The sequence below is a fragment of the Lynx canadensis genome, chromosome E3 (genome assembly GCF_007474595.2).
Source record: "Lynx canadensis isolate LIC74 chromosome E3, mLynCan4.pri.v2, whole genome shotgun sequence".
NCBI classification, from domain to species: Eukaryota; Metazoa; Chordata; class Mammalia; order Carnivora; family Felidae; genus Lynx; species Lynx canadensis.
In genome coordinates this window covers 33,662,716-33,685,444 of record NC_044318.1, presented here as the reverse complement: position 1 = coordinate 33,685,444, position 22,729 = coordinate 33,662,716, and the positions used below count along the sequence as shown (strand labels likewise).

Sequence of the window (22,729 nt, the reverse complement as noted above, 5' to 3'; positions counted from 1 at the left end):
CCGTAGCCAATCTAAAATACCCAGTGAGTCACTCTCCTTTACAATACCTTATTTTAATTCTCTGCATAGAACTTATCACTAACTGATGAAGAATTTCTGTTTGTTGTCTGCCTCCCCCTCCTAGCAGGTAAGCTCCATGAGGATAGGAATTTTAATGGATTGGTTTACTGCTGGACTTCCACTGTCTAGCACAATGACTGAAATCTATATTAGACACTCAATACGTGTTTGTCAAATACTATTTCACGGATAGTGTGCTGGTAAAAGCAGGGTTTCTAAAGTCAGACGACTCAGATCAGAATCCTGGCTGGGCCATGCAACAGTTGTGTGACCTACGGGAAGTTGTATAATGAAATCTCTGTAAAATGAGATTTCCTATGGCATAAGGTGGGAGTGAATGAAATGGCACTTATAAAGCAAGCACTCTCTCTCCTTCTCCCTCCCTCCCTCCGAGAGCTCCCTTCTTTTCCTCCTCCCCTCGGCCCCTCATACGCCATTCCTGGTCCCTTATATGCCACTTCATTCTGCTTTTCGTACCTCTCTGCACAGTCTAGCGGAGGCTATGCCTTTGAAATTTGGCGGGAATTAACGTCATCAGTCGGGAGGACCAGGGCTGCGCACGCGCGAGACACCTACTCTTTCTCGCGCGCTAACTTTGCCGTCGCGGCAGCCAATCAGAGTTAACGTCAGAGCCAGAGTTCCGAGGACTCACCAATCGAATCTGGGAGGCGGGCCGCCGTGGAGGCAGTGGCGAGAGGGGGCGGGGACGGGGAGAGGGCACGCACGGTTCTAGGGGCAGGGTCTCTGAGGGCCAATGGGAAAGGCCTGAGGGTGAAGACGGTGGGGCGTGGCGTTGGCGGCTCCCGCAACCCAAGGCCGTCCAATGTCGGGCCAATCAGAGTGAGGAGGTGGGGGGAGAACAACCAATCAGCGTGCAGAACAGGCAAGGCAAGGCGTTGAGGAGTCTCGCGCGGACGTCGCCGGGTCCGTAGTTTCTGTCAGGGGCGCCAAGCGTGCGGAGGAGGCTGAGGAGGCGGGAAGGCGGCTGTGGTTGAAGGGACGATTGCTGACTTGCGGGGAGGAGGTCCGAGGGTGCAGGCAACCATGGTGATGGCGGCGAAGAAGGGTCCAGGCCCGGGTGGCGGGGTCAGCGGGGGAAAGGCGGAAGCGGAGGCGGCCTCGGAGGTGTGGTGTCGCCGGGTGCGGGAGCTGGGCGGCTGCAGCCAGGCCGGGAACCGCCACTGCTTCGAGTGCGCCCAGCGCGGGGTCACCTACGTGGATATCACCGTGGGCAGCTTCGTCTGCACCACCTGCTCAGGCCTCCTGTGAGTGGACTGGCGCGGAGGGTGGGGAGGGGGCAGGACCGGGAAGGGACAGCGGAGAGTCGGCGTTGAGGACAGCGGGGATCTGGGGCGAAGGGACAGGCCCAGAGCTGAGGTAGTGGCGGCGGGGAGGCCTGGAGATGCGCCTGATGTGCTGAGAGGGTCCCCCGCTGCAGAGGTGTCATGGGGAAGGGAAATTGGCAGGGGAGACAAGACACGATTGGAGTCGCGTTGCAGGAGAAAGGAGGGACACCGAAGAAGAAGGGAGAAACTCCCTAAGGGAGGAGAGGCGAACCGAAAGTGGGGAGAGTTGAAGGGAAGGTGGTTAGATATTTAAACGGCCAGAGAATGACACCCACCTTTCAAGGGAACTTTGCGGGGGGGGGGGGGGGGCAAGTAGGAAAGAAGTAGAGTGAACTGGGCCCTAGATAAAGCATACTTTTCTATTAGCTTGTGCCCATCCTGGAGTGTGAGATGGAAAAACCAATTTAAAATAGATAAGTTAGCCCAGTTGACAGCATAGACATAGTGACTAGGTAAGGAACCATGTTCCAGTGTTCAGGTGCAGGCCCTAATGTGGCAGGGTTTGGGGATGCTACCCAGAGGTAGATTTCTTACAAATTTTAAGAGATGGGAGCTGCTGGGTTGCCCTGTTAGAGAGCTTAATTTTTCCAGAGGTTTGGGTATCTGGATGAGCCATCCTTAAGTGTCATAGTTTACACCTTTAAGCTTCTGGTTGCCATGGCTTGATCCTGGTAGTAGCATCTGGCATCTTTGTAGATTTGGGGGAGTTTTGTTGTATAATCTGCAGTGCTACACTTGGCACTGGCACTCGATTTGGTCATGCCTGAGCTAATTTAGAGCCACAGTTCTAGGCCAGAATCCTGCTTATAGAGTAGGGTTCTTTTTCCCCTTAGGGAATTATTTGGTTAGATGCCTGGTTAGCATTCGATACCAATGCTGTATCTCTCTTTTTCTGTGAGTTTATTAAGGGATTTATTTGGACTTGTTTAGTATTGTTTTAATACATTGGTTTGTTTGGTCGGTTGGTTTCAGATTTAACAAGGGGTGCTTTCCTTGTTTCTAATACCATTAGGAGCCAAGGAGCGGGCAGTATTGTTCTTACATGACAGATGGGAGAACAGAAGCAAAGAGAGGTTTAGTAATTTATCCAATGCCATATGGGGGTTGCTGTTCTCAGCATTTCCTGTTGGATATTAGTTATGATCATGGCAGACCAGAAATGAAGATCCAGGTCTCCTAAGATACAGTGTACGATTATTTCTGTTTCATTTTTACCTCCTTTGCCAAACTTCTATGTTCTGATCAACCTCACTTGTGTGTTATAACTTTGGTCTTAGTGAACGTCATTATGGCTCTTGGGACAATGATTAGAACGCAAACAGGAATGTGTCAAAAGATAGAGACTTAAGTGAAGCAAAAGGATAGACTTGAGTCTGGGACGAATAGTCTGAGGAGAGAAGGAGCAACGTTTAGGAATGTTTATAGCAGAAAGAGAAAGAACAGATTCTTGAAGATCCTGTTATGAAAAGGAAAATCTGATTATAGAGTCTGGAAGCAGGGGGATAAAATTGATGGTATATCAGAGTCTAGGTCCTGGGAAGAAAATGTTTGGAAATAGTGTTAATTCATTCCCACAGCTAGCTGCGCAGCACAAAAGATAAATCACTGACTAAATGGGAGGGCTGACACCATTATCATTATTTTATAGATCTTGGTTTAAAGTCTCCCATAGATAACATTTCACTTCTATAATGAGTATTCCCTCAATCAGGACAGAAGGAGGGTCAAGGGATCTGGCACACATTAAAAACCTGATTTTCTTTTGCTGGAACGGTTCTCTTTAAATATCAGTGCACAAATTGCAAAATTTTACTACTTTTCCCCTGTGCTCATTATTGTTGGTTTTTAGTGGAGGATCAAGAGGCTGGGCCAATAAATGAGGCTGAACTGAAGGCATGTCAAGATTATAAGGAGAGAGATATCAGAAGAAACTTCTTCAAGAAAGCTGTAGTTTCCCTGGCTGTGACTGTCTGCCAGGGTTCTGATGGTGCTTCTCATTTGCTGATTGGAGTTCTAATTAGCATGAACTAAGTAGGGCAAGGCATAGAAACCTTATAAAAGGGTCTTCACAAAGTGTTACGTGTGCCCTCTGATGGACCTTGGGAGGGGCTGGGTGCTGGCAGGTGAGCCAGAAATAGAATGAGTGAGGGACGCTTACTGCTGGCTGCAGAGTGAAGAGGGGACACACACAGTTCAGCAGGCAGCGGAGGGGCATGGCTCCCCAGTGACACATATACCAGTTAACATCTTAAATCCACATGGTTGCCCACAGATTAGGATTTTGTGGTACTGGGAAGTGAAAAATGTGGAGGTGGCACATTCATTCAGTCAGTCTGGCAACACATTTATTGAGTGCCTGTTAAGACCCGGACACAGTTTTAGGCACTGGAGATACGGCAGTGCACAAAATTGCAAAGTACAATCTTCATGTAGCTTACATCATAGTGGAGACTGTGGACTCAAAATCAATCATTAAATATATATTTGCAGGTAGTAATAAGTGCTGTGAAGTAGCATGGGCTGGAGAGTGATGGGAGCTCGTGTTGAGCTATGATGATGAAAAGAGTATATTCTTTGTTAAAAATGACGAGGGTATTGGGGGCAGGGAATTCAAATACCACACTTAGAACCACAACCAGAGAAAGGAGACAGGGAGACTGGCTTTATTTTGAAAGCCAGCTTTCTGCTGAGTATGTTACAAATATTCCACCTCTTAGAGCAATGGAATATTCTGGGGGCAGTGTGCACAATCACCTGAGTTCCCAGCTGGCTACACGTGCTGAGGTAGCAAAGTTGACTGTTCCAGCCAAAGTTGAATTTCCCAGGATCTGGAGAAATTTTTGATTTTAATACTGGTGGGTGGGATGCCTATGGCTTCATTGCTACACGTGTGAGCTCTTTCTCGTTTTCTTTTTTAATGAGAACTATTTTCTCAGCTCTAGCAGAAAACTACAGCGTTGGTGTGAGGGACTGAGAGAGAAGCTGCTAGTTTTTGCTGTTTCTAAATTTATGTACGTGCTGCCACAATTGTAGGTCCCAAATTTGACCTAGTTTTATTCATTTGGTTTTCATCCAATACCTAGTTTCCTTAACCTAGATATAGATTTCATGTCCCCAACATATACATACACTTGTTTGTTTAGTTGTGTCTAACTCTCCTACTAGAGAATAATGCTAGATTGCTGCTAAAAAGTGCTTTTTCCAAAGCAGTGCCTTAAATGTGTTTTCTTGTTCTGGTTTGACTGGATGCCTCAATGGATAAAGCACTTTTCTTTAGAAAGAAAATAGATCTTGAGTCCTGAAATGTCTTTGACATCAGGGATGGGCACTACCTTTGACACCCAATTTTTTCAACAGATTATGTGGCACACTTCCCCAACCGGGCTGTTTGGGTCCATTCTTTTTAATCCATTGACCTTCTGGTCTCAGTAATAGATATTTGTCTCCTCTACTTCTGCACAACTTTATTCCAGTAATGGGATTAATTCAGGATTCAGGTGGACAAAGCTCTAGGCTGGGTGCCAGGAGATGTGCTTGACAGCTCTTTACTTGTGACAGGTTCCTAACCTCCTTGTGCCTTAGTTTCCCCATCTGGCTTGCTAGTAGTGATTCCTAGTTGAAGCAGGTTTTTTTAATGTTTATTCATTTATTTTGAGAGAGAGAGAGAGAGCACGAGTGGGGAGGGGCAGAGAGAGAGAGAGGGAGAGAGAGAATCCCAAGCAGTCTCCATGCTGTCAGCACAGAGCCCAACGTGGGGCTCAAACTCACGAACTGTGAGACGATGGCCTGAGCCACAATCGAGAGCTGGACACTTAACCAACAGAACCACCCAGGTGCCCTCCTAGTTGAAGAACTTTTATCTCCATGGAAGAAAAGGCGTAGTGTGGTGTTAAATAATTCAGTACTTTTCCATCCATCTGGGTTAGAGAGGTAGATGTGTTCATTGCCCCTGTGTTAGTCCCATCCCTTCACCCCTCCCACCTCATCTTCCATCCAAAGACATAAGAAGAAGAGGGAACAATGTAAAAGGATTGAGAATAGGCCTGAAGAAGAAAGCAGAGGATTCTGTGTGCTCTACACGAGTGGACAGCTGTTTATCATTGTCACTAAGGAAGAACTACAGGAAATGGCTTGAGGGAGGGATTTTAGATTAGGAAGAAGTTTCCTAAAATTAGTGAAATTGAGCCTGGAGAAGGGAAATAGGGGAGCCTTCCTATTAGGGACTAGTAAGAATCTCTAATAGGGACTCTTTTGGGTGATGTTTGGGTCCAAGAACTGCAGTGGTTTCACTGAACCCTGCTCAGAGGCAGAGGACTGGAATCCCAGAAGCAAGAAACCCCCTCTGGGGTGTTTGAATTTGAACATGAAATATTCAGAAGTCAGGAGTTCCCAAGTCCAAATCTGGTACAAATGAAAGAACTTGGGTGCTGGGTGGAACTGTTTTTTTCCATTGTTGACCTGACAGAACCTTCTTATCTGAGCAGCTGAGCAGGTTCAAGACTTTCATGAAGCAAGACAGAAGTAAAATATGGGCCATTGTGAGGGTGATGCTCACAGAAAAACAAAAGGTGTGGTATTTGTAGAAACAGTAGTATGCTTGATAGAATCAAAGGGAAGGGAGAGAGAGGCAAGGAAAAAGAATTGGGCAGGCTTTCAGGTCCTTGCAAGTCACTTCACTGCCAGTAATTCAGAGCACTTCAAATGCTGGTCAGGTGCCCTGTGAAAGAGAAACTGAAGTTAAAGAAGGCATCATGACAGGGCTGAGGCTTGAGTCCTAGTAATGTACTTGCTCTCAGTTGGAAAAACATGCCCTATTCTGGGCAAATAAGTTTATCTCTGTGTTTCCCCAGCACCTCCTGGTTAGAAATAACAGAACGGATTTGCTGCGATAACCGAAGGGCAGTGCCTCCTTCCAGCTCTCACTTCTTTTGGGGAGAACCTGAGAGTCATGCTGGGGAGACCGGGTGCAAGTTGGAGAGTTGGGTCTGTTTGATTCCAGGCCAGTGACTCAGATATGGCCCACTGCATGACCCTGCTATGACCCCAGGGAGACCCAGTACCCCTAGACCATTCGATTGCAGCTACTGGGAGGAGAGGGGCTCTTGTTTCTAAATTGCTTCTGTCAGCCAGCGATGGCCTCTCTCTGATTCAGAAACAAATGCTCTGACTCATAGGCCATGTAACTAGGTCCTCTTTCTTCCTGGGCTGCAGAGTGTTGCGTTGTAGAGAATTTTCCCTGCCCCCAAACTGTGGCTCTAGTTATACATAATCCAGTCTACAGACATCAAGGTCAGAGCAGTGCTTTTTGTACTGTGCTATGGAAACATCCTGTTCCTTCAGATTCATTTGGCCCAAAGCACCTAAATCACTTATTTTCTCTGCTTTCCCTTCATCCTATCTTCTACCCCCCAGCGACACCCCCCCCCCAAAAAAAACCCTCCAGTCCAAGCTCAGCCATAGGAAGTTCTGTTGTTCTAATCATCCCCTCTAGACTGATGAGTGAGTCAAGTCCCTCCCCTTCCCCCTACAAGGAAGCACACCTCCCTGTTTACACTTTGCTAACAGTTCCTGGTTGTCCTTTCAGGAAATGTCAATGACCTTTTTGTGATAGGCTTAGAATCTGTTTTTCTAGAGTAAACGTAATATATTTTACTTTTCCCGTGACCATTTCTCTTCCTTCCCCCACTGCTGCATCCTGGTGCCACATTCTCCCTGATCAGGCTGTGTGTGCCTGAATGGCACCCAACTGTGTTGAGACCTATCTTTGTCCAGGCTCCTTGGGGCCTTGTAAGCAAGGTCCTGGTGATCAAGGATTAGGTCCTATGTGATATATATGATATATAGTGATAAACAACTGTCTATTGTATCTCCCAAAGTGCTTACCATAATGCCTTGTATTTTGGCAAAGCAAATATTTGTTAGTGGGAGGTGGAGCTGGGATCATAAGGATGGAGAGATCCGCTCTAGCTAGACCTCAGAGCAGTCTGGCATTCTGAGAGGGAAGGCCTAGCTAGGGATTAAGGTTAGCAAGGGTAAGGGAAAGGATATAAAAGGCTGTCTGGACTCAAAACAAAACAAGGCCATTATAAGAGAGGCTTTGGGAGAGAAAACTGGAATATCTCTGAAATGTGATTAGAAGAGAATCTTCAGGGCAGATCAAGTTTAAGAGCTGTTGTTTGACGTGTAGTTACAAAGCCTTGCTTTTGGATTTCACTGCTCTAATCTTTCCTTGGGGCATCAGTCCTCTTTGATACTGTCTTTTAAAGGAGTATTTTGAGACCCTTTACTTAAAAGCCTAGCAGCAGAATTGCTGAAACTGCCTTCAATTGTAGCCTTCAGTGTCCTGTCCTTTGTTAGAATCCCATAATCAGTAATTTATCATACAAAGGGGCTGCACCCTTCACTGTTCACTCTGTACTGTGTCACCTCTCCCCTGTTCCCGCCCCACTGCCATCGCATACACTAACACGTGTACTGCCATTCTTCTAGACTTGCAAGGACTCATTTAATCTGTGTGTGCATGCATAAGCATGAACGTGTGTTCTCCCCACTTTTCTCTAGGATTTCCATTTGGTAAATTGTGTTATCTCTTACTTCCTTCTTTGCTTTCCTGATGGCATCAACCAGGACCCTATGCTAGAGTTACTTTTGTTTTCCCATCTTGATTTGCCGATTTTTCCCAGGAGACCAAAAGTCTGAAGAGACCTCATCAGTTGAGACTGTCTTTCCTGCATGTGCCTGGGCTCTTTCACATCGTGGTCCTAGGGTCTGATTTATTTGTTTTGGCTTGGCTGGTTTTGTTTTCATCTGATGAGTGCCGTTGGTCTAGACCAGAGTAAAACTTAAGGGAAAGGGGAACCTGGCTTAGCGCCAAGTTTCTCTTGTTAGAACACTCCAGAGGGCAGCTGAGTGGGGGCAAGGAAGCCTTCTTGTCTACTGCAATCTCCACAGGGCTTCCGTGGGCAGAACTAGACTTTTCAGAGAGTTAACAGAACACACAGAGCTAAACACAAAAGCATCACTACAGGATATATGTTCCTGACTCATGCCAATCTCCTACCTCATGGTTGAACCTGACTTCCTCCTGCTTCATTGAAAGATCTAGGGGGCGCCTGGTGGCTCAACCAGTTAAGTGCCTGACTTCCGCTCAGGTCATGATCTCACAGTTCACAAGTTTGAGCCTGGAGCCCCATGCCCCGCATTGGGCTCTGCACTGGCAGCTCAGAGCCTGGAGCCTGCTTCAGATTCTGTGGCTCCCTCTCTCTCTGCCCCCCCCCCTTTCATTCTCTGTCTCTCAAAAATAAATGAAGGCATTAAAAAATTTTTAAAAAGAAAGATCAATTGATCGATCTAGAACCCAGAGTCTGGACTGTTTCTTTTCCCAGAGATCTCTTCCTGAAAGAGAGGGACACTGTTCATCTCTACCAACACACTTTCTGTCTAGACAAAGAGGAGGGGCAGCCAGGTCTAAAACAGTGGTAAAACAGGAAATGGGAAGTGGGCACATCTCAGAGTTCCCAGAAGTACCCCCAGCCTGCAGGTTGAACACAGAACCTTGTCAAAGTAGAGAAGGCTTCTGGATGGACGGACTCTGCCTTACTCTCCAGAATGAGTGGGATCACAACACATTCTGGGCTCTGTCGTCCCTGTCTCTGATTAAAAACCTCCCAAACGTTCTTGCTTCCCATCTTTCCTTGAATTAGGAATTAGCTTCAGTCGGGAAATTCTACCTGAGCTTAATTTATGTGTTGTTTTATCCTTTCTCCCTCCCCCTCCTCCCATAAACAGACCTGCAGGCTAACTGCATTGTACTTCTCTCTCTGTTTCTCTCCCACAGGAGAGGCCTGAACCCCCCTCACCGAGTCAAGTCCATCTCCATGACCACTTTCACTGAGCCTGAAGTAGTATTCCTGCAATCCCGTGGAAATGAGGTGAGCTACCACTGACGGAACAGTTACTGGTGTAGTTGCCCCATTGGCCGGGGTGAACTTTGCGTCCAGATTATAGAAAAACCCTACAGCTTTCTTTTTTGGCCGAGTTTCTTTTATTTTTTAGCCTAAAATGTGTCTTACCTTACGTATATTTATATATTCATGGAGTCTTAGTCATACAAATTGTGATTTGTCTAGGCCCTTGTTAGAGGAATCAGGGAAAGGAGCAAAATCTGTGTGGGGGTGACCCCTGGGTACTCACAAGGAAAACTGTCCCTTGACATTTAGAGCTCCACACTGATGAGCATTCAGAGTTGCCTGGGCCAGCCCCTCTGAGTAAGATCTCCTAGAGCCAGCTCTCCTGACCTGAGCCTCAGCACCCTGGGTTTAAGTTCATGTCATGTACTTGAAAGTGAGTTAAACCCCTTCCCCAGCTAAATCTGCTGGTCGGAAGATGCTGTCTTTGGTGTTAACAGTACTCCTAGCTTGCGGGTGATTGGTTTACTTGGGGTGCAAACAAGGGAAGGCCTCTGGAGGGTGTTCTGGAAGCCACAGCTCTGAAAGTTATCCCTGACCCCACCCCCATCCAGATTTAGTGCTCCATAATTCTCAGGGCCCTCTATTTTCTTTTATAAGATGTGTCATACTATGTAATGATAAATCTATTTTTATTTATCTAAGGCAGGACCTCCCCATTAGATGGTCAACTCTGTGAGGACAGGGATCATGTCTGCTTTGTAGGTATACCCAGATCCTCACCCTGTGTCCGTGCTCAATAAATATGTATTGATGAATACATTGGAAGTGGTATCATTCCCATTTCATGCTTTCTGCCTCAACTCCTCTGTCACCTGACTCCGTTCCTTTAGGTATGCAGGAAGATTTGGCTGGGTCTTTTTGATGCTCGGACGTCATTAATACCAGACTCCAGGGATCCTCAGAAGGTGAAGGAGTTTCTCCAGGAAAAATATGAGAAGAAGAGATGGTAAGGAGGAGGAAAGAGATTGCTATATAGAGACACATGTCCAAGACATTCTTTGTTTGACAGGCTAGTTTCCAGACTTGAATTGGGGCTTCTCTCGAGAGGCCAGGCTTGGGTTGAGTGTGTTCCACCCAGATTCAGTTAGGGCCCAATTCTGACTTCAAAGAAATAAAGCTACCTAAAAAGACAACTTGTTACTGGTCACTAACCTTGAAGATTTGATGCCCCTCTTTTGGGGAGACATTAGACTGCTTGGAGGGGGTGCTGGACCTGAGGGGGTGTGGGTCAGATTTATAGCTCAGCTGGGGCCATAGATGCAGAGAGGCGGCTGGAAGCATGTCCGAGAGTTTTGTGCTTTTACCCCATTGTTTCATCCATGATTTATCTGTGTGTTCTGTTTTCTTGGTGACGAAAACACCGTCTCTCTTCTCCCTTGCCTTTTCTCTCCCCAGGTGGCACTTCCTATTGTCTGATCTCAGTCCTGTGTGCATGTTGGGGGGTACCTATAGGGTGGAGAAGAGAACACAGACAGCAAGGGGATTGTTGTGGACATAACAGCATTTTGGAGTCCCTCCTGGGGTGTCCTCTGGCTATAGAACATACTTCCAAAGTAAAAGACCACATGCATTGGAGTGGAGGGGATTTTATCAGAAGTAGCAGGAGCTGGCAGGATAGATTGTGAGCACTTAGAAGATGAGGTGGCAGAAACTCTTCTGTGGGACTAAGGAGGAGAACCTGCAGAAACACCTAGGAAATAAAAAGGAAGTTGGAAAATAGGATTGCCTGTCCAGCAGCATTATTGAGGGGTTATCACTTGCAACCCAGATGGTTTGATGTCAGAAAGAGAAAGGAGAGAGGAGAGAAAAACAGGCACAAGTCAGAAAAGAATGAGCACCTGATGGTAAAGAGGACTCTCAAGATGGGCAAAATGTGCTGAGTTACAAAATTCAGTTCAAAAAAGAGAATTAGTGGGAAAAGGAAAAGGGACTTGGACTTCTGTCACCTGTGCTTCCCGGGTGCCTAAGCTGAGCATGGCCCATGATGTCACCTGACTATTCTTTCTCAAAGGTATGTCCCCCCAGACCAAGTCAAGGGGCCCGCTTATACCAAAGGCAGTGCCTCCACCCCCATCCAGGGCTCCGTCCCAGAAGGGAAGCCCCTGCGGACTCTTCTAGGGGATCCCGTGCCATCTCTCTCTGCTGCTGCCTCCACCTCTAGCCAGGTAACTCTCAGATCTTCCCTCCGAGACTGGTTGGGGTTTTGGGAACCAGGGCTATTGGTTTCCTTAATCCAATCCCCTGGACTTAGCAGACAGCAGTATAGGAGATGTGAGTTGGCTCTCAGCCCTGCCGTTACCCATGTCTTAGATTCCCCTTGGACTCCTATGTTTTGGAAGAAAGAACCCAACAGGAAGTGATATTTAGGGAAGTCAGAGTAACGGCTTCAAACCTGACCATTGCTCCAGGGAAACACAGAAGGGGCCGGGACACTGCCTGAGCACCTGGGAAAGATGAGGCAGTAACAGGTCCAGGGGGACCATTGGCCACATCCCTGTATATCTCAGACTTGCCTTCACTGACAGGCTCTAAAATGTATGGCTCTGGGAACTGGTATACTGAGAAGACAGAGGAGTTAGGCATGTGAGGGGCTAAGGCAGCCTCTGCCCAGGAAAGTCTCTCAGTTGAGGGCAGTTTCTCCCTCTCTTCTCTCTCCACTTGCCTATCTGGGGGCAGCCTAGGGAGTCATGCGGGGGCCGGGTCATGTCTGGTCCAAGTGCTCTATGTCATGCCTTCTCCTCTCAAGTCTGTCAGTCAGTCTCAGCCTCGGACGTCCCAGCCCCGGAGCTCCCAGCCACCTGCCCACTCCTCAGTCAAGAAAGCCAGTACTGACCTGCTGGCTGACATAGGTGGAGACCCCTTTGCTGCTCCCCAGGTGGCACCAGCTTTTGCTGCATTCCCAGCCTTTGGGGGTAAGTGGGACTTGGGACAAGAACATTCTTGCAATATATGCACACAGGACACGAGGAATTCACGCCCTTCCGGTGACCAGATTTCACCTGGCTCTAGCTCACTTCACACAAATGAATGTGATGGGAATTGTGGAGCCTCAAGGCCGGGAGGGTTGGGGCCAAATGAGTATGGCTGGGATTATGTTTGCAAGTTTGACCAGAAAACGTTACAGTTGGGGACTCCTAGCACTTCCTTTTAGAGCACTGGAAATAGCCTTTTTATTACTTTCTTTCTCTGTTAAAATGGGGGCTGAGGGATTATCTTGTTTTCCATTTCCCCTGCCCTCTTCCCAAAGATCAGCAGTAGCCAACAGAGTGTTGAATAAAGCGGTGTCTAGTTTCCATTTTTCCTTTCAAGCCCCTTCCCCCACCAGAACTAATTATTTTTTTCACATGATTAAGCCCAAATGAGGCCTTGACAAAAATGTTAATGCCTCATGGAGTAAGGATAAAAGATGGCGGGGAGTGAACCTGGAGACCTTTGAGATCCCCTCTGCTCAGCCCCTGCCATCTCTCCCTGAAGAGGACCCTGTAGAAAGGCAGATGGCCCATCAGTGGCCTTTGGCCTTTGGAATTAGTGCATATTATATCGACTATATGTACATTTTATATATGCAGCCTTTATATCCCCTCCACCTGTAGGCCAGACACCTTCCCACGGAGGCTTTGCCAACTTTGATGCCTTTGGCAGTAGCCCTGCCTCTTCTGCATTTGGAAGCATTCCTCCAGCTGGCCAAGGCCCGTTCCAGGCCCAGCCAACACCCACAGGTAAACTTTGCCTTGCTGTCTCCAGATCCCCTTCTCTCTTCCAACTGCATTCAGTTTTCCACATCCATGTATCGCCCTTCATTCACATCTGCACCAACCTAGAGAACTAGGCAAAGGAGACAGGATGAAGAGGAGAAGCCCCGGGAAAGGAAGAGAGGGGTCTAATGAGATTCTTGCCAGGAAGAAGGGCGCTTCTCCATTTTGTCATGTAAGGAAAGCAGCTGAACTGCAGCAGGAATCGTGCAGGGTGTGTATAGGAGTCGTGCAGGGTGTGCATAGGAGGTCAGAACCAGGAAGCTCGGGAGTCCCAGTCCTCAAAAAGTCAAGAGTGGATGTGACCTTTCCTGTAGCATGCTCTGAAGGCTCATGTTGTACACTGCCCAAAAGGTAAGGGCTGGGTCAAAGTGCAAGCTGGTCTCCAGAAATTCACCCATCCCTGTTAAAGCAGAAGCCTGTAAACTGTGTTGTGTTGTTTAGCAGTTGAAAGAGACCCTAAAGGCAGCTGCCCTAAAGCATCTGGTTCCTCCCTAAGTCCCCAGACATTAAGTCTTCATAGCCTTGGGGCTGGCCCATTACCTTTGCACATCCTGGACACAGGGGAGGGCAACCAGAGTGCTGTAAAGACTCAATATCTAGGGAAAGCCAGTGACTGATGCTCTCTCTTTCTCCCTTCCCCCCACCTACCCGCCCTTCCCCCTTCTCTACCCTCACTGCCAGCCAGTCGGATGCTAACTGGAAGTTACAGCTTTGGTGAGTTATTCTTCCCACTTCACAGCCCACCCAAGGTAGAAGCCTATCTCAGGTCCTCTGGAGCCGACAGCTTTGAGGTCTGGAAGGACCCCTTCAAATTTAGCCATTTTACAGATGAAGCAGTTCAGTAATTTCCCTGCTGTGCAGCCCACAGCGTGGCAGAGCTCGGCCCAGAGCCCAGATTTTTCGACTCTCACTCTGCCCACATCCTTCCCACTATGCCACCACGAATTGTCTGGTTGCTTTTGTTATTTTATTTTATTTTATTTTATTTTATTTTATTTTATTTTATTTTATTTTATTTATTTTTTGAATGGGACAAGGAGAGACAGTTTATATTGATAAAAGTTAAAATTCACAAAGACATTCTCACATTACGAACTTAAAGTACCTGACCAGGGTAGCCTTGAAAGTAATAAAGCAAAAACCGTTAGACACAGTGAAAATATAACAAAGCAACAGAGAGGGGGCCTACAGCAGACTCACAAGATTTTAATAGATAAAGTAGATAGACAAATAAGGAAGAAAATAGGCCATTTGAGTAACACTTGAACAAGTTTGACCTAATAAATATAAGTAGAACTTTGTAATCAAAAGATAGAATTTCCAAACACAGAATCATTTTATACTTTGACCATGGACTAGGAGACACCACATAAATTTCTTTTTTTATTTTTATTTTTTTTTTTGAGAGAGAGAGAAGGCACGAGGAGGGGAGGGGCAGAGAGAGGAGAGAGAGAGAATCCCAAGCAGGCTCTGTGCCATCAACACTAAGCCTGATGCGGGGCTCGAACTTATGAACTGTGAGATCATGACCTGAGCTGAAACCAAGGGTTGGGCGTTTAACCGACTGAGCCACCCAGGCGCCCCAACACCACATAAATTTCTAACAAATAGAAATTGTATAGGTCACATTCTATACGATAAAAGGTGTCCTAAAACAACATATCCTGTAACAATGCTTCATGTCCTTTAAGGCATGAAACAAGGAAAAGATAATTACAATATGGAAAACAGACAAAAAGCTAACAACTATCATGTGTTTTTTAAAACTCCTATCAATAAGGAAGAATAGGATAACGAGCAAGGGAAACAAACAGAAAAAACCCAGGGGCATGAAAATGTTCCCAACCTGACTAATCAGAAAAAAATGCAAATCAGGGTAAGATAATAATTTTGCACATTATATCCACAAAAATTTTAAAGATTGATAATGGTGGGTACCATGTGGGAATATTGGCCCTTTAATCTGCTCTCAGTAAGAATGTAAGTTGGTACAAGAATATTCAGAGTAACAAGAGGGAAGTGTTCCTGGGAATGAGAGCTCAAAAGGAAACAGCCTGTACAAGGTGGTTATAAAATTGGTCCGTTCAGAAATGCATTCCTGTCACAGTCAGTTGCTTTAAAAAGAGAGCTTAAAGGGTCAGCCTTTAAAAAAGGAAAGAAAGAAGGTGCCAGCCTCTTAGTCCCCTCCCTGGCTGCACCTGAGATGAACTTTTGTCCAGTGTCTGGTCATCTCAAAAAACAGACGGTCTGCAGCCAGCCAGAGCCAACCAGCCTCTCCGAGGCTCCTGCCCTTGCTAGGAGCATCCCCACATCGTCTCCATGAGGAAGGCAAGATCTCCATTTTGCAACTGAGGAAACCGGCTCAAATTGGCCCGTGACTTGGCCAGAACCGAATGGCTGATGGGTGGCAGATCCCATTCACCGTGATCACACCATGATCACGAGGATGGTTCTGTGAATGTGATATAAAGAACTATGGGGTATGAAGTAGGGAGAATTGGGTGAGTGGTGGGTGTCTTTTCTGACAAGCCTGGTTGTATTTTTATATTTCTGAGGGGGAGTATGGAGAAGGGAGGTTTCTAAAACTGCAGTTGCCCCTGAAACTGCTGGAAGGCATGTATACCAATCCAGCTGCAAGGAGTGAGGCTCTGGAGGTGTAGAAGAAGCAAACCAGAGCTCAGGTATTCGTAAGTCAGCCTCCTTTCTGAGAATGGGCCGAAAGTGCAGCATCGTGGCCGCCTGAGCAAGGGCCGGCTCTGCCCTCTAGTGTCCGCAAGGAGGCACAGCTCGGCCTCGGGACAGAAAGACAGCGCCTCCTTCAGCCTGGGAGCTCCCTGGCAGGAAGGCCCCAGAGCAGGACTGAAGAGTCTGACCTAAGTGCTCACTCAGAAATTCCACGTACCCTGAGTCATAGCCAGGGAAAGGCCCAGGCGGCCCTGAGAATCAGAAGATTCAACCCTAGCCTGCTGGCCTCCCAGCCTTCCTGACAGTCGTGGAGTGCAGAGGACTGACACCAAGTGTTCTCAGTGGCGTGATAGCCTAGCACTTGTTCCTGTAGAAAGCCCAGGGGTTGAAGAAGAGAGTGGCCGAGGCGAGCACTGGCACTCAGGAGGCAGCCCATCCTTGGAACCTCGCAGCCGGCAGGCCCTGGGCACCTGCCTTCCCTGCTGGACTCAGCTTCTCTGATCAGAGCCGGAGATGCCCAGCGCAGGGAAGGTCCCCTTCACAAAGGGCTTTGGGAAGATACAGCCCTACCCTTTAGGGAAGGAGGAGCATGATAGCTCTGGGGGCCTCAGAAAAAAGCCCCAAACTTAGGAGAAACCAGGCTGAAGCTTGAGGGGGGCAGGGACAACACAGATTTGAGAATCAGCCTGGCTTTGCTCTTCCTCCCTTGCCTTATGACTTTATCTTTTCCTTTCCCTCTCATCTCTGGGGGGAAAAAGTTTCTCCCCTTGTGAAGGTTACCCTTGCGTCCTTCCCTGTCTCTACTGAGTTTTTGCCATCAGCTTTCTTATCTGAATCTCATCTCTGCTCTTTCCACTCCGCCACCATATTTCCCTTTCCGCACAAATATGCACCAAGTTGCCCAACCTACAGATGTTTCTGCAGCCTCATCCAGGCTCGGCTGCTGTCTCCCCTGCTCTCCACAGCCATATCTCTGCGAAGAGGAGCCTGTAGCCTTCACTTACCCATTTTTTTATTGTCCTATTTTCTCTTTCTCTCTCTTTTTTTACACACCTTATGATATAATATGCATACTGTTCTGCACCTTGATTTATTTTTTTAACTGAACAGTACTGCTAGATTCTTTTTTTATCGGTACACGTTTCTTTATGGCAGCACAATAGTGCTGCTTATGTATATACCATAATTTATTTTAATTAGTCCCATTTTGGTGAATATTTAGGATGAATGATGACTGTTTAGTCTTTTGCTATTAAACAGTGCTGCAGTTAATAACCCTGCATGTGTCATGTTTTGCACATTTGCAACTTCTCTATCTGTAAGAAAATTCCTGGCGATGGAATTGGTCTAGTGGGGAACACAGCTGATACAGAAGTAAACAAAAATATGTCACTGCAGAGATATCAAGTGCTGTGAAGGCAAAGAATGAGGTGTTATGAGAGGAAAACCAGGCTGTAATTCAGACTGAGGTCAGGGAAGGCCTGTCTGGTTCCTTTAAGCCGGAAGAGTGAGTGGGACCACGGGTGGGGCCTTTGTTTAAGGCAGACGCAGAGTACGTGGGAAGGCTGGAGCTGAGAGTAGGGCGGAGGGAGGGGGGGCTCTTGTTCACTTGTATTTACAATCTGAACCAGCCATCACGTTTCCTTTGAGACCTTGTCTTGTTTCTGTTGACCCTGGAAATAGTTTCTTATATCAGAGGCTATGATAATACGTCACATCTGTATTATGCTTTGCAGACTTCAGAACACTTTCACTCACCGCAGGGGGTCTTCACAGCCACCCTATGAGAAGGCAAGAAAAAATGGGCTCAGGAAAATAAGATGGTTTGCTAAGGTCACAGCAGTAGCAGGGGGTAGGGCCCCAACTAGACTCTGTTTCTCCTCACTCTGCCCATCACAGTCATTCAGCAAACAATTCCTGAGCACTGTCACGTGGCAGACACCATGCGAAGTTTGTTTCCTTCGGTACTAGTCTTCCAGCACTCAGAAAAAGCAAGCCTTTTCCATCTACAGCCTCATGTTACCATCACAGCAGCCCAGAGTGGTTGACAGGATCCCACCATACAGCCGAGACAGGCACACAAATAAAGAGGCTTTCTCCAAATGACAGGGCCCCAGGCCTCTTCCCAAGAGATGAGATTGCTCAGGATTTCTTGGACTTGCTCCTCAGGCTGTTTTGTAAGCCTCCCACGTGATGCTTTTTCTTTTTAGATGTGATGACCAGAGAGGGCAGGGGAACTTCCAGTCAGCCCTGCTCAGTGAACCCCAGCCCTGATCGAAGCTCCTGGCCTAGGGTGGCCTCCCGAGAGGGGGCGGCTCTGGTGGGAGTGGGAGCCCTTGATGAAAGCTGGAGATCTGTGTTCGGCACTGGTCTCCACATTCCAGGAGCCAGCAGCTCCGAGTGTCTGGGCCTTTCTGCCCTTCACAGCTCCTCCCCCATCCCCTCTACCTGCCCCTTCATTCCTGTGATTGATCCATAAATGGAAATGCTGGTTTGAGGAAAGGACAGACTTGTCCACATCTTGAGGAAAAAAATGGGAACCTTAAGTCAAACTGGAGCAGCAGGGACAATGACCTGACACACACAAGAGCCGTTTTCTCTCAGCAGTGGCAGCTTTGACCGCCAGGGAGATTGAGAAAGGCTGAGTAGCATGTGGCCTAGAATTCTCAGTGGGAGTCAGGGCCCTCTGAACCAGATGATCCAGGGGGAAATGGCTCAGAGAACCCAACCCCTCATGCCATCACTGTGCTGCTTACCCCCTGCTCCCCCACCTCCGTCTCGTCTGCCCCTTCCATCCTGCCTCACCGAGCACTCCCTGTTCTATTTCCTGTGATTGCCCAGGGAGCAGCCACGTGACTCCATTTGGTGCCTCTCCTCTGGCACCTGCCAGTCAGCCCAACAGCCTCGCAGATATGGGCAGCCTCCTGGGGCCCGGAGTGCCAGCTGGAGGTGTCCCTAGCAGGTAGGTCCAGACCTCACAGAGTCTTAGGGAGAGCCTTGCTTTTCCCAGCCTGCTTTGCTCCTCCCGTTGGGCAGGACAGGGTTTGCCATCTCCCGGTCCCTTGCCCAGCTTCTGTCCTTGGTCCTGGGTGCCCTGCATGCTGACTTGTCTCCCCATGTCACAGCATCTTCGGGGTGGCCGGCCAGGTCCCCACGCTCCAGTCGGCCACAGCTGGTGGAAGCAGCGGCACAGGGCTTGCCTATGGAGGTGAGTCTTGCCTGAGGGGACCCAGAAAAGGGATCCAAGGCCGAGAGGAGACAGGGAGGAGGGTGGAGAGAGAGCACACCAGATTTAGATGAGTGCTGTCATCTCAGTAGTAACCAAATGAGAAGAGTGACCCTCTCTTTCTCCCACCTCTACCCCATGCCACCCTGAGCAGCCTCCACCAACCCTTTCACAGCGCCTGCTGCTCACCCCCAGCTGCCTCCCACCAACCCGTTCCAGCCCGATGGCCTGGCCGCAGGTAAGCCCCAGGACTGTGCTGGCCCTGGCTCTCCTGGGCTTGGATTCCTCTCTCCGTTCTCTCTCTCTCTCTCTCTGTCTCTGTCTCTCTGTCTCTGTCTGTCTGTGTCTCTCTCTCACACACACACACACGCACGCGTGCACGCACGCACGCACCCCACTGTTGGGAGGAGTGGAGCAGCCTCACTAGGCAGCTGTGGTAGTCCTGAAAGTCCCCCTCTTGCCCTTCACCAGGCCAGACCCCGTGTAATTTCCAGGCCACCTAGTGGGCAAAGAGCAGAAGCACCCAAGTCCCAGAATATATTTCAGAAAACAGAATCCTCCTTACCTGAGCTAGTTCTGAAGGTTTAATGACTGACGTGGTAGCCACTCTCCTTTCCTGCCCCCAGCCTCTCTCCCTCCTGTGTCCCACCTGCAACCTTGCCCCTGGTCCCGGCTCCTGTCAGCTAGTGCATCCCGCATTCCTCCCCAGCCTCAGCTTTTCTCTCTTCCAAGGCCTGCTCACCCCACCACCTGCCTTTTTGTTGTTGTCATAGCTGTTCTCAAAATCCTTGAGGCCAGGAAGACAGACTGATAACGGCTAGCAAGCTGCCCACTGCTGAGTGCTTTACACCCGTTATTTGCTTTCCACAGCAGCCCTAGGAGAGAGGAGGACTCCAGTTTTATAGTTGAGAGAACTGAGGCACACAGAGGGCTAATCATTTGCTTTAGTTGATGCAGTTTGACAGGTAGCAGAAAGCTGCCCCTGGTTCTGTGCCCCACCTGTGCCCTCCATGCCACAAGCTGTGGGTACAGGAAGAAGGCAGGTTTTGCCAGGTTGCATGGAAGTGGAAGGTTTCAGTCAGAGTACTTCTGCGGGGTACCTCTGGTTAAGGAATAACTATATCCCATGGCCCCAATTTGGAGAGATTTAGGAAGAACTGTTCTCCAGCCTGCCTTCCAGAACTTCGCATGAACTTCATGTCCCTCGTTCCACAGGGCCCAGCTTTGGGATGAGCAGTGCTGGGCCTGGCTTCCCCCAGACAGTGCCACCCACCAGGGCCTTTGTCAGCACCTTCCCACCACCGCTGTTCCCCCCACAGACCTCGATGACTCAGCAACAGAATGGTAAGGGATTCAGACCATACCCTCCTCTCTTGCCCCCATTCCCCACCCCCAGGGGTGGGGTTGGGGGGGGGTGGCAATGAATATTAGGGATATTTGGGAGCCAGACATCTGAGCTAGTTCCCTTTTGGACCATTAGGGGGACCAGAGAAGCCACAGACCTTCCTGTGTCCTCTGACTGCTCTGTACCCTTATTCCCTGACTTTAGAAAGGCTCAGTCTTTTTTTTTTTTTTTTTAATGTTTATTTTTGAGAGAGAGAGAGAGAGCACAGGCAGGGGAGAGGCAGAGAGAGAGGGAGAGAGAGAGAGAATCCTAAGCAGGATCCTCACTGTCAGTGTAAAACCCAGCGCAGGGCTTGAACCCACGAACTATGAGACCACGACACAAGCCGAAGTTGCATGCTCAACCAACTGAGCCACCGAGGTGCCCCTAGAAAGCCCCAGTTCTGCTGCCACTGGGTGATGTAAAGGTGCCCACCCCGCAGGGAGGCCGGATGCGCCTGGTCAGCACCAACGTGAGGGGCAGGGTTTATGGCAGCCTAGTTTTTACTCTTGCTTCCCAGGCTCTTCCTTCAGTGACTTAGGATCAGCCAAACTGGGGCAGAGGCAACTCAGCCAGCCATCTGGGACATCCACCAACCCCTTCATGGTGAGTGCCAGCACGGCCTCAGTGTAGAGTATGGCCTCTCTCTGAGGGCCGGGGACAGAATCCTTCTGGAACAGAGCAGTGTGGGATGGAAACCCTGCCTTGGCCAGGCAGGAGAGTGGGTTAGTCAGTGGGCTCACACCCCCTCACGTCCAACTCGCCTCCACTCACTGACTTGCCCACAACCCTCACCACAGTAATTCTGGGGAGAAAGGAATCCTGGGCTGCATCTTTTCTGTGGCCTCCGGCTTTTCTCCCCTAATCCTCTAATTTGTGGTTGTTGTTTCTTTCCAGACTGGATCCACATCAAGCCCGTTTGCCTCCAAACCTCCAACCACCAACCCATTTTTGTAGCACTGTGTCCTGGGGGGGGGCCTCCTCCCTGCCCTCTGGGGCCCCTTTACTCCCAGGAGCCCTGGTGACCATTTGCCTGTGGCATTTTTGTGGGTCTGAGACCAGAATGGGCCTTGTTTTGTAGGGAAGGGGTCTTGGGGATGGTGGAAGTGCTAATGCTTTGCTTGGGGCTTGCAGATAAAAGGGCAGCTGCCCATCAGGTGCCCCCAGGGCTTCCTCCCATCCTCCCTCCAGCCCCAATCCAGGCAGGAGGCCCAAGAAAAGAGAAGTCAGGGCTTAGCCTAGAGGAGCGATGGCGTTTGATTTCTCAAATTATTAATTATGATGACAGTAATCCTCCTGTCTTGCCCTCAGCATACATAGTGGTCCCTTCACTCCCAACCCCGTGGGCGAAGGAAGCTGTGGGCACAGACTGACCAACATACCCCTATGGGAGCAAGCCTTCCCCCGTGTCCACAACATCCGCGCTGGTCTCCTTGTGGACAGAAGCACAGTGGGAAAAGTAGGGTCAAGGTGGAGATGAGGCGTGGTGTTGACCTGGGATGGTGATCAAACAGGCTGAGAAAGCTGTGGGCGGGGGTGGAGGTGGGTGGGGGGCAGCTCAGCCTCTTCTCCCCACCCCCACGGGGCAAGGAGGCCCTCCATGTTTTTGCTTTCCTGGCTCCCTCCCTCATCCTGGTATTCAGGATAAATAGTTTTACCTACATACTTAGACATGCCCGATTCCTGTCAAGCACTTTAGTTAGCTGTGGTGTCATGTTTGGATACCAGTGTTTTATATTTATACATAGAGAATTTTCTAATATAGTCTATTATACACACACACACACACACACACACACACACACACACCGCCATTCTGCTCCCAGACAGCTCTTTTACATGAGGAATGGAATGAATCCCCATCTGTGCCTCGACCAACAGAGCCGGAGCTCCAGAGGGTGGTGGGGAGGGTAGTCACAAGTCCTGACCACCCCAGAGCCTGGGCTTTTCCAGGGAAAGGCTTTGTGCAATTGGCTGGGTTTTTTCCTTTCTTTTTCCCATGTGCCTCCCCCACCCCACCACAAAATTCTCTGCACCAAAGCTGTTGCAGGCAATGTTGGAAAAGAACTGCATTTGAAAGAAAAAGGAAATGGCTCTAGCTGTCTTGCTTTGGGTCAGTTTGAGGGGCCCCAACGTGGCTGCTGGGTCAGTGAAGATGATGGCTGCTGTTGGCCAGGGACTAGAATTCCTTTCTGGACATGGCTGGAGTCCCCGTGTGCAGTGGGAGTTAGGTGGCTGCAGGGAGGGGGTGATGGGGGTGGGGGGGTGCCAGTGGACAGAGGAGGAAGTGCCAGCATGGAGAC

General features: G+C 48.9%; 1 protein-coding gene across 3 annotated transcripts; it reads left to right on the top strand.

The window, feature by feature from the left end:
* The first annotated feature begins 954 nt into the window (after window positions 1-954).
* Window positions 955-22,167, top strand: AGFG2 (ArfGAP with FG repeats 2). Of its 3 annotated transcripts, none has more exons than XM_030299988.1 (13): window positions 955-1,325; window positions 9,244-9,337; window positions 10,207-10,322; window positions 11,388-11,541; window positions 12,123-12,288; window positions 12,970-13,095; window positions 13,813-13,845; window positions 18,658-18,778; window positions 18,942-19,024; window positions 19,218-19,280; window positions 20,258-20,386; window positions 20,947-21,032; window positions 21,324-22,167. In XM_030299988.1, the coding sequence occupies exons 1-13, from the start codon at window positions 1,105-1,107 to the stop codon at window positions 21,381-21,383; spliced, it is 1,452 nt and encodes a 483-aa protein (XP_030155848.1). In that variant the 5' UTR covers window positions 955-1,104; the 3' UTR covers window positions 21,384-22,167. The 3 variants fall into 3 exon arrangements, with proteins under 3 accessions (XP_030155848.1, XP_030155847.1, XP_030155849.1); XM_030299987.1 differs by having other exon boundaries at window positions 19,197-19,280; XM_030299989.1 differs by lacking the exon at window positions 13,813-13,845 and having other exon boundaries at window positions 19,197-19,280.
* Window positions 22,168-22,729: the final 562 nt, after the last annotated feature.

Excerpts from the sequence above, each read along its gene's own strand:
- AGFG2 (XM_030299987.1), top strand. The coding sequence starts at position 1,105 with ATGGTGATGGCGGCGAAGAAGGGTCCAGGCCCGGGTGGCGGGGTCAGC. Across the intron at positions 9,338-10,206 it reads TGCAATCCCGTGGAAATGAG|GTATGCAGGAAGATTTGGCT; the intron begins GTGAGCTACCAC and ends CCGTTCCTTTAG. Across the intron at positions 10,323-11,387 it reads AAATATGAGAAGAAGAGATG|GTATGTCCCCCCAGACCAAG; the intron begins GTAAGGAGGAGG and ends TCTTTCTCAAAG.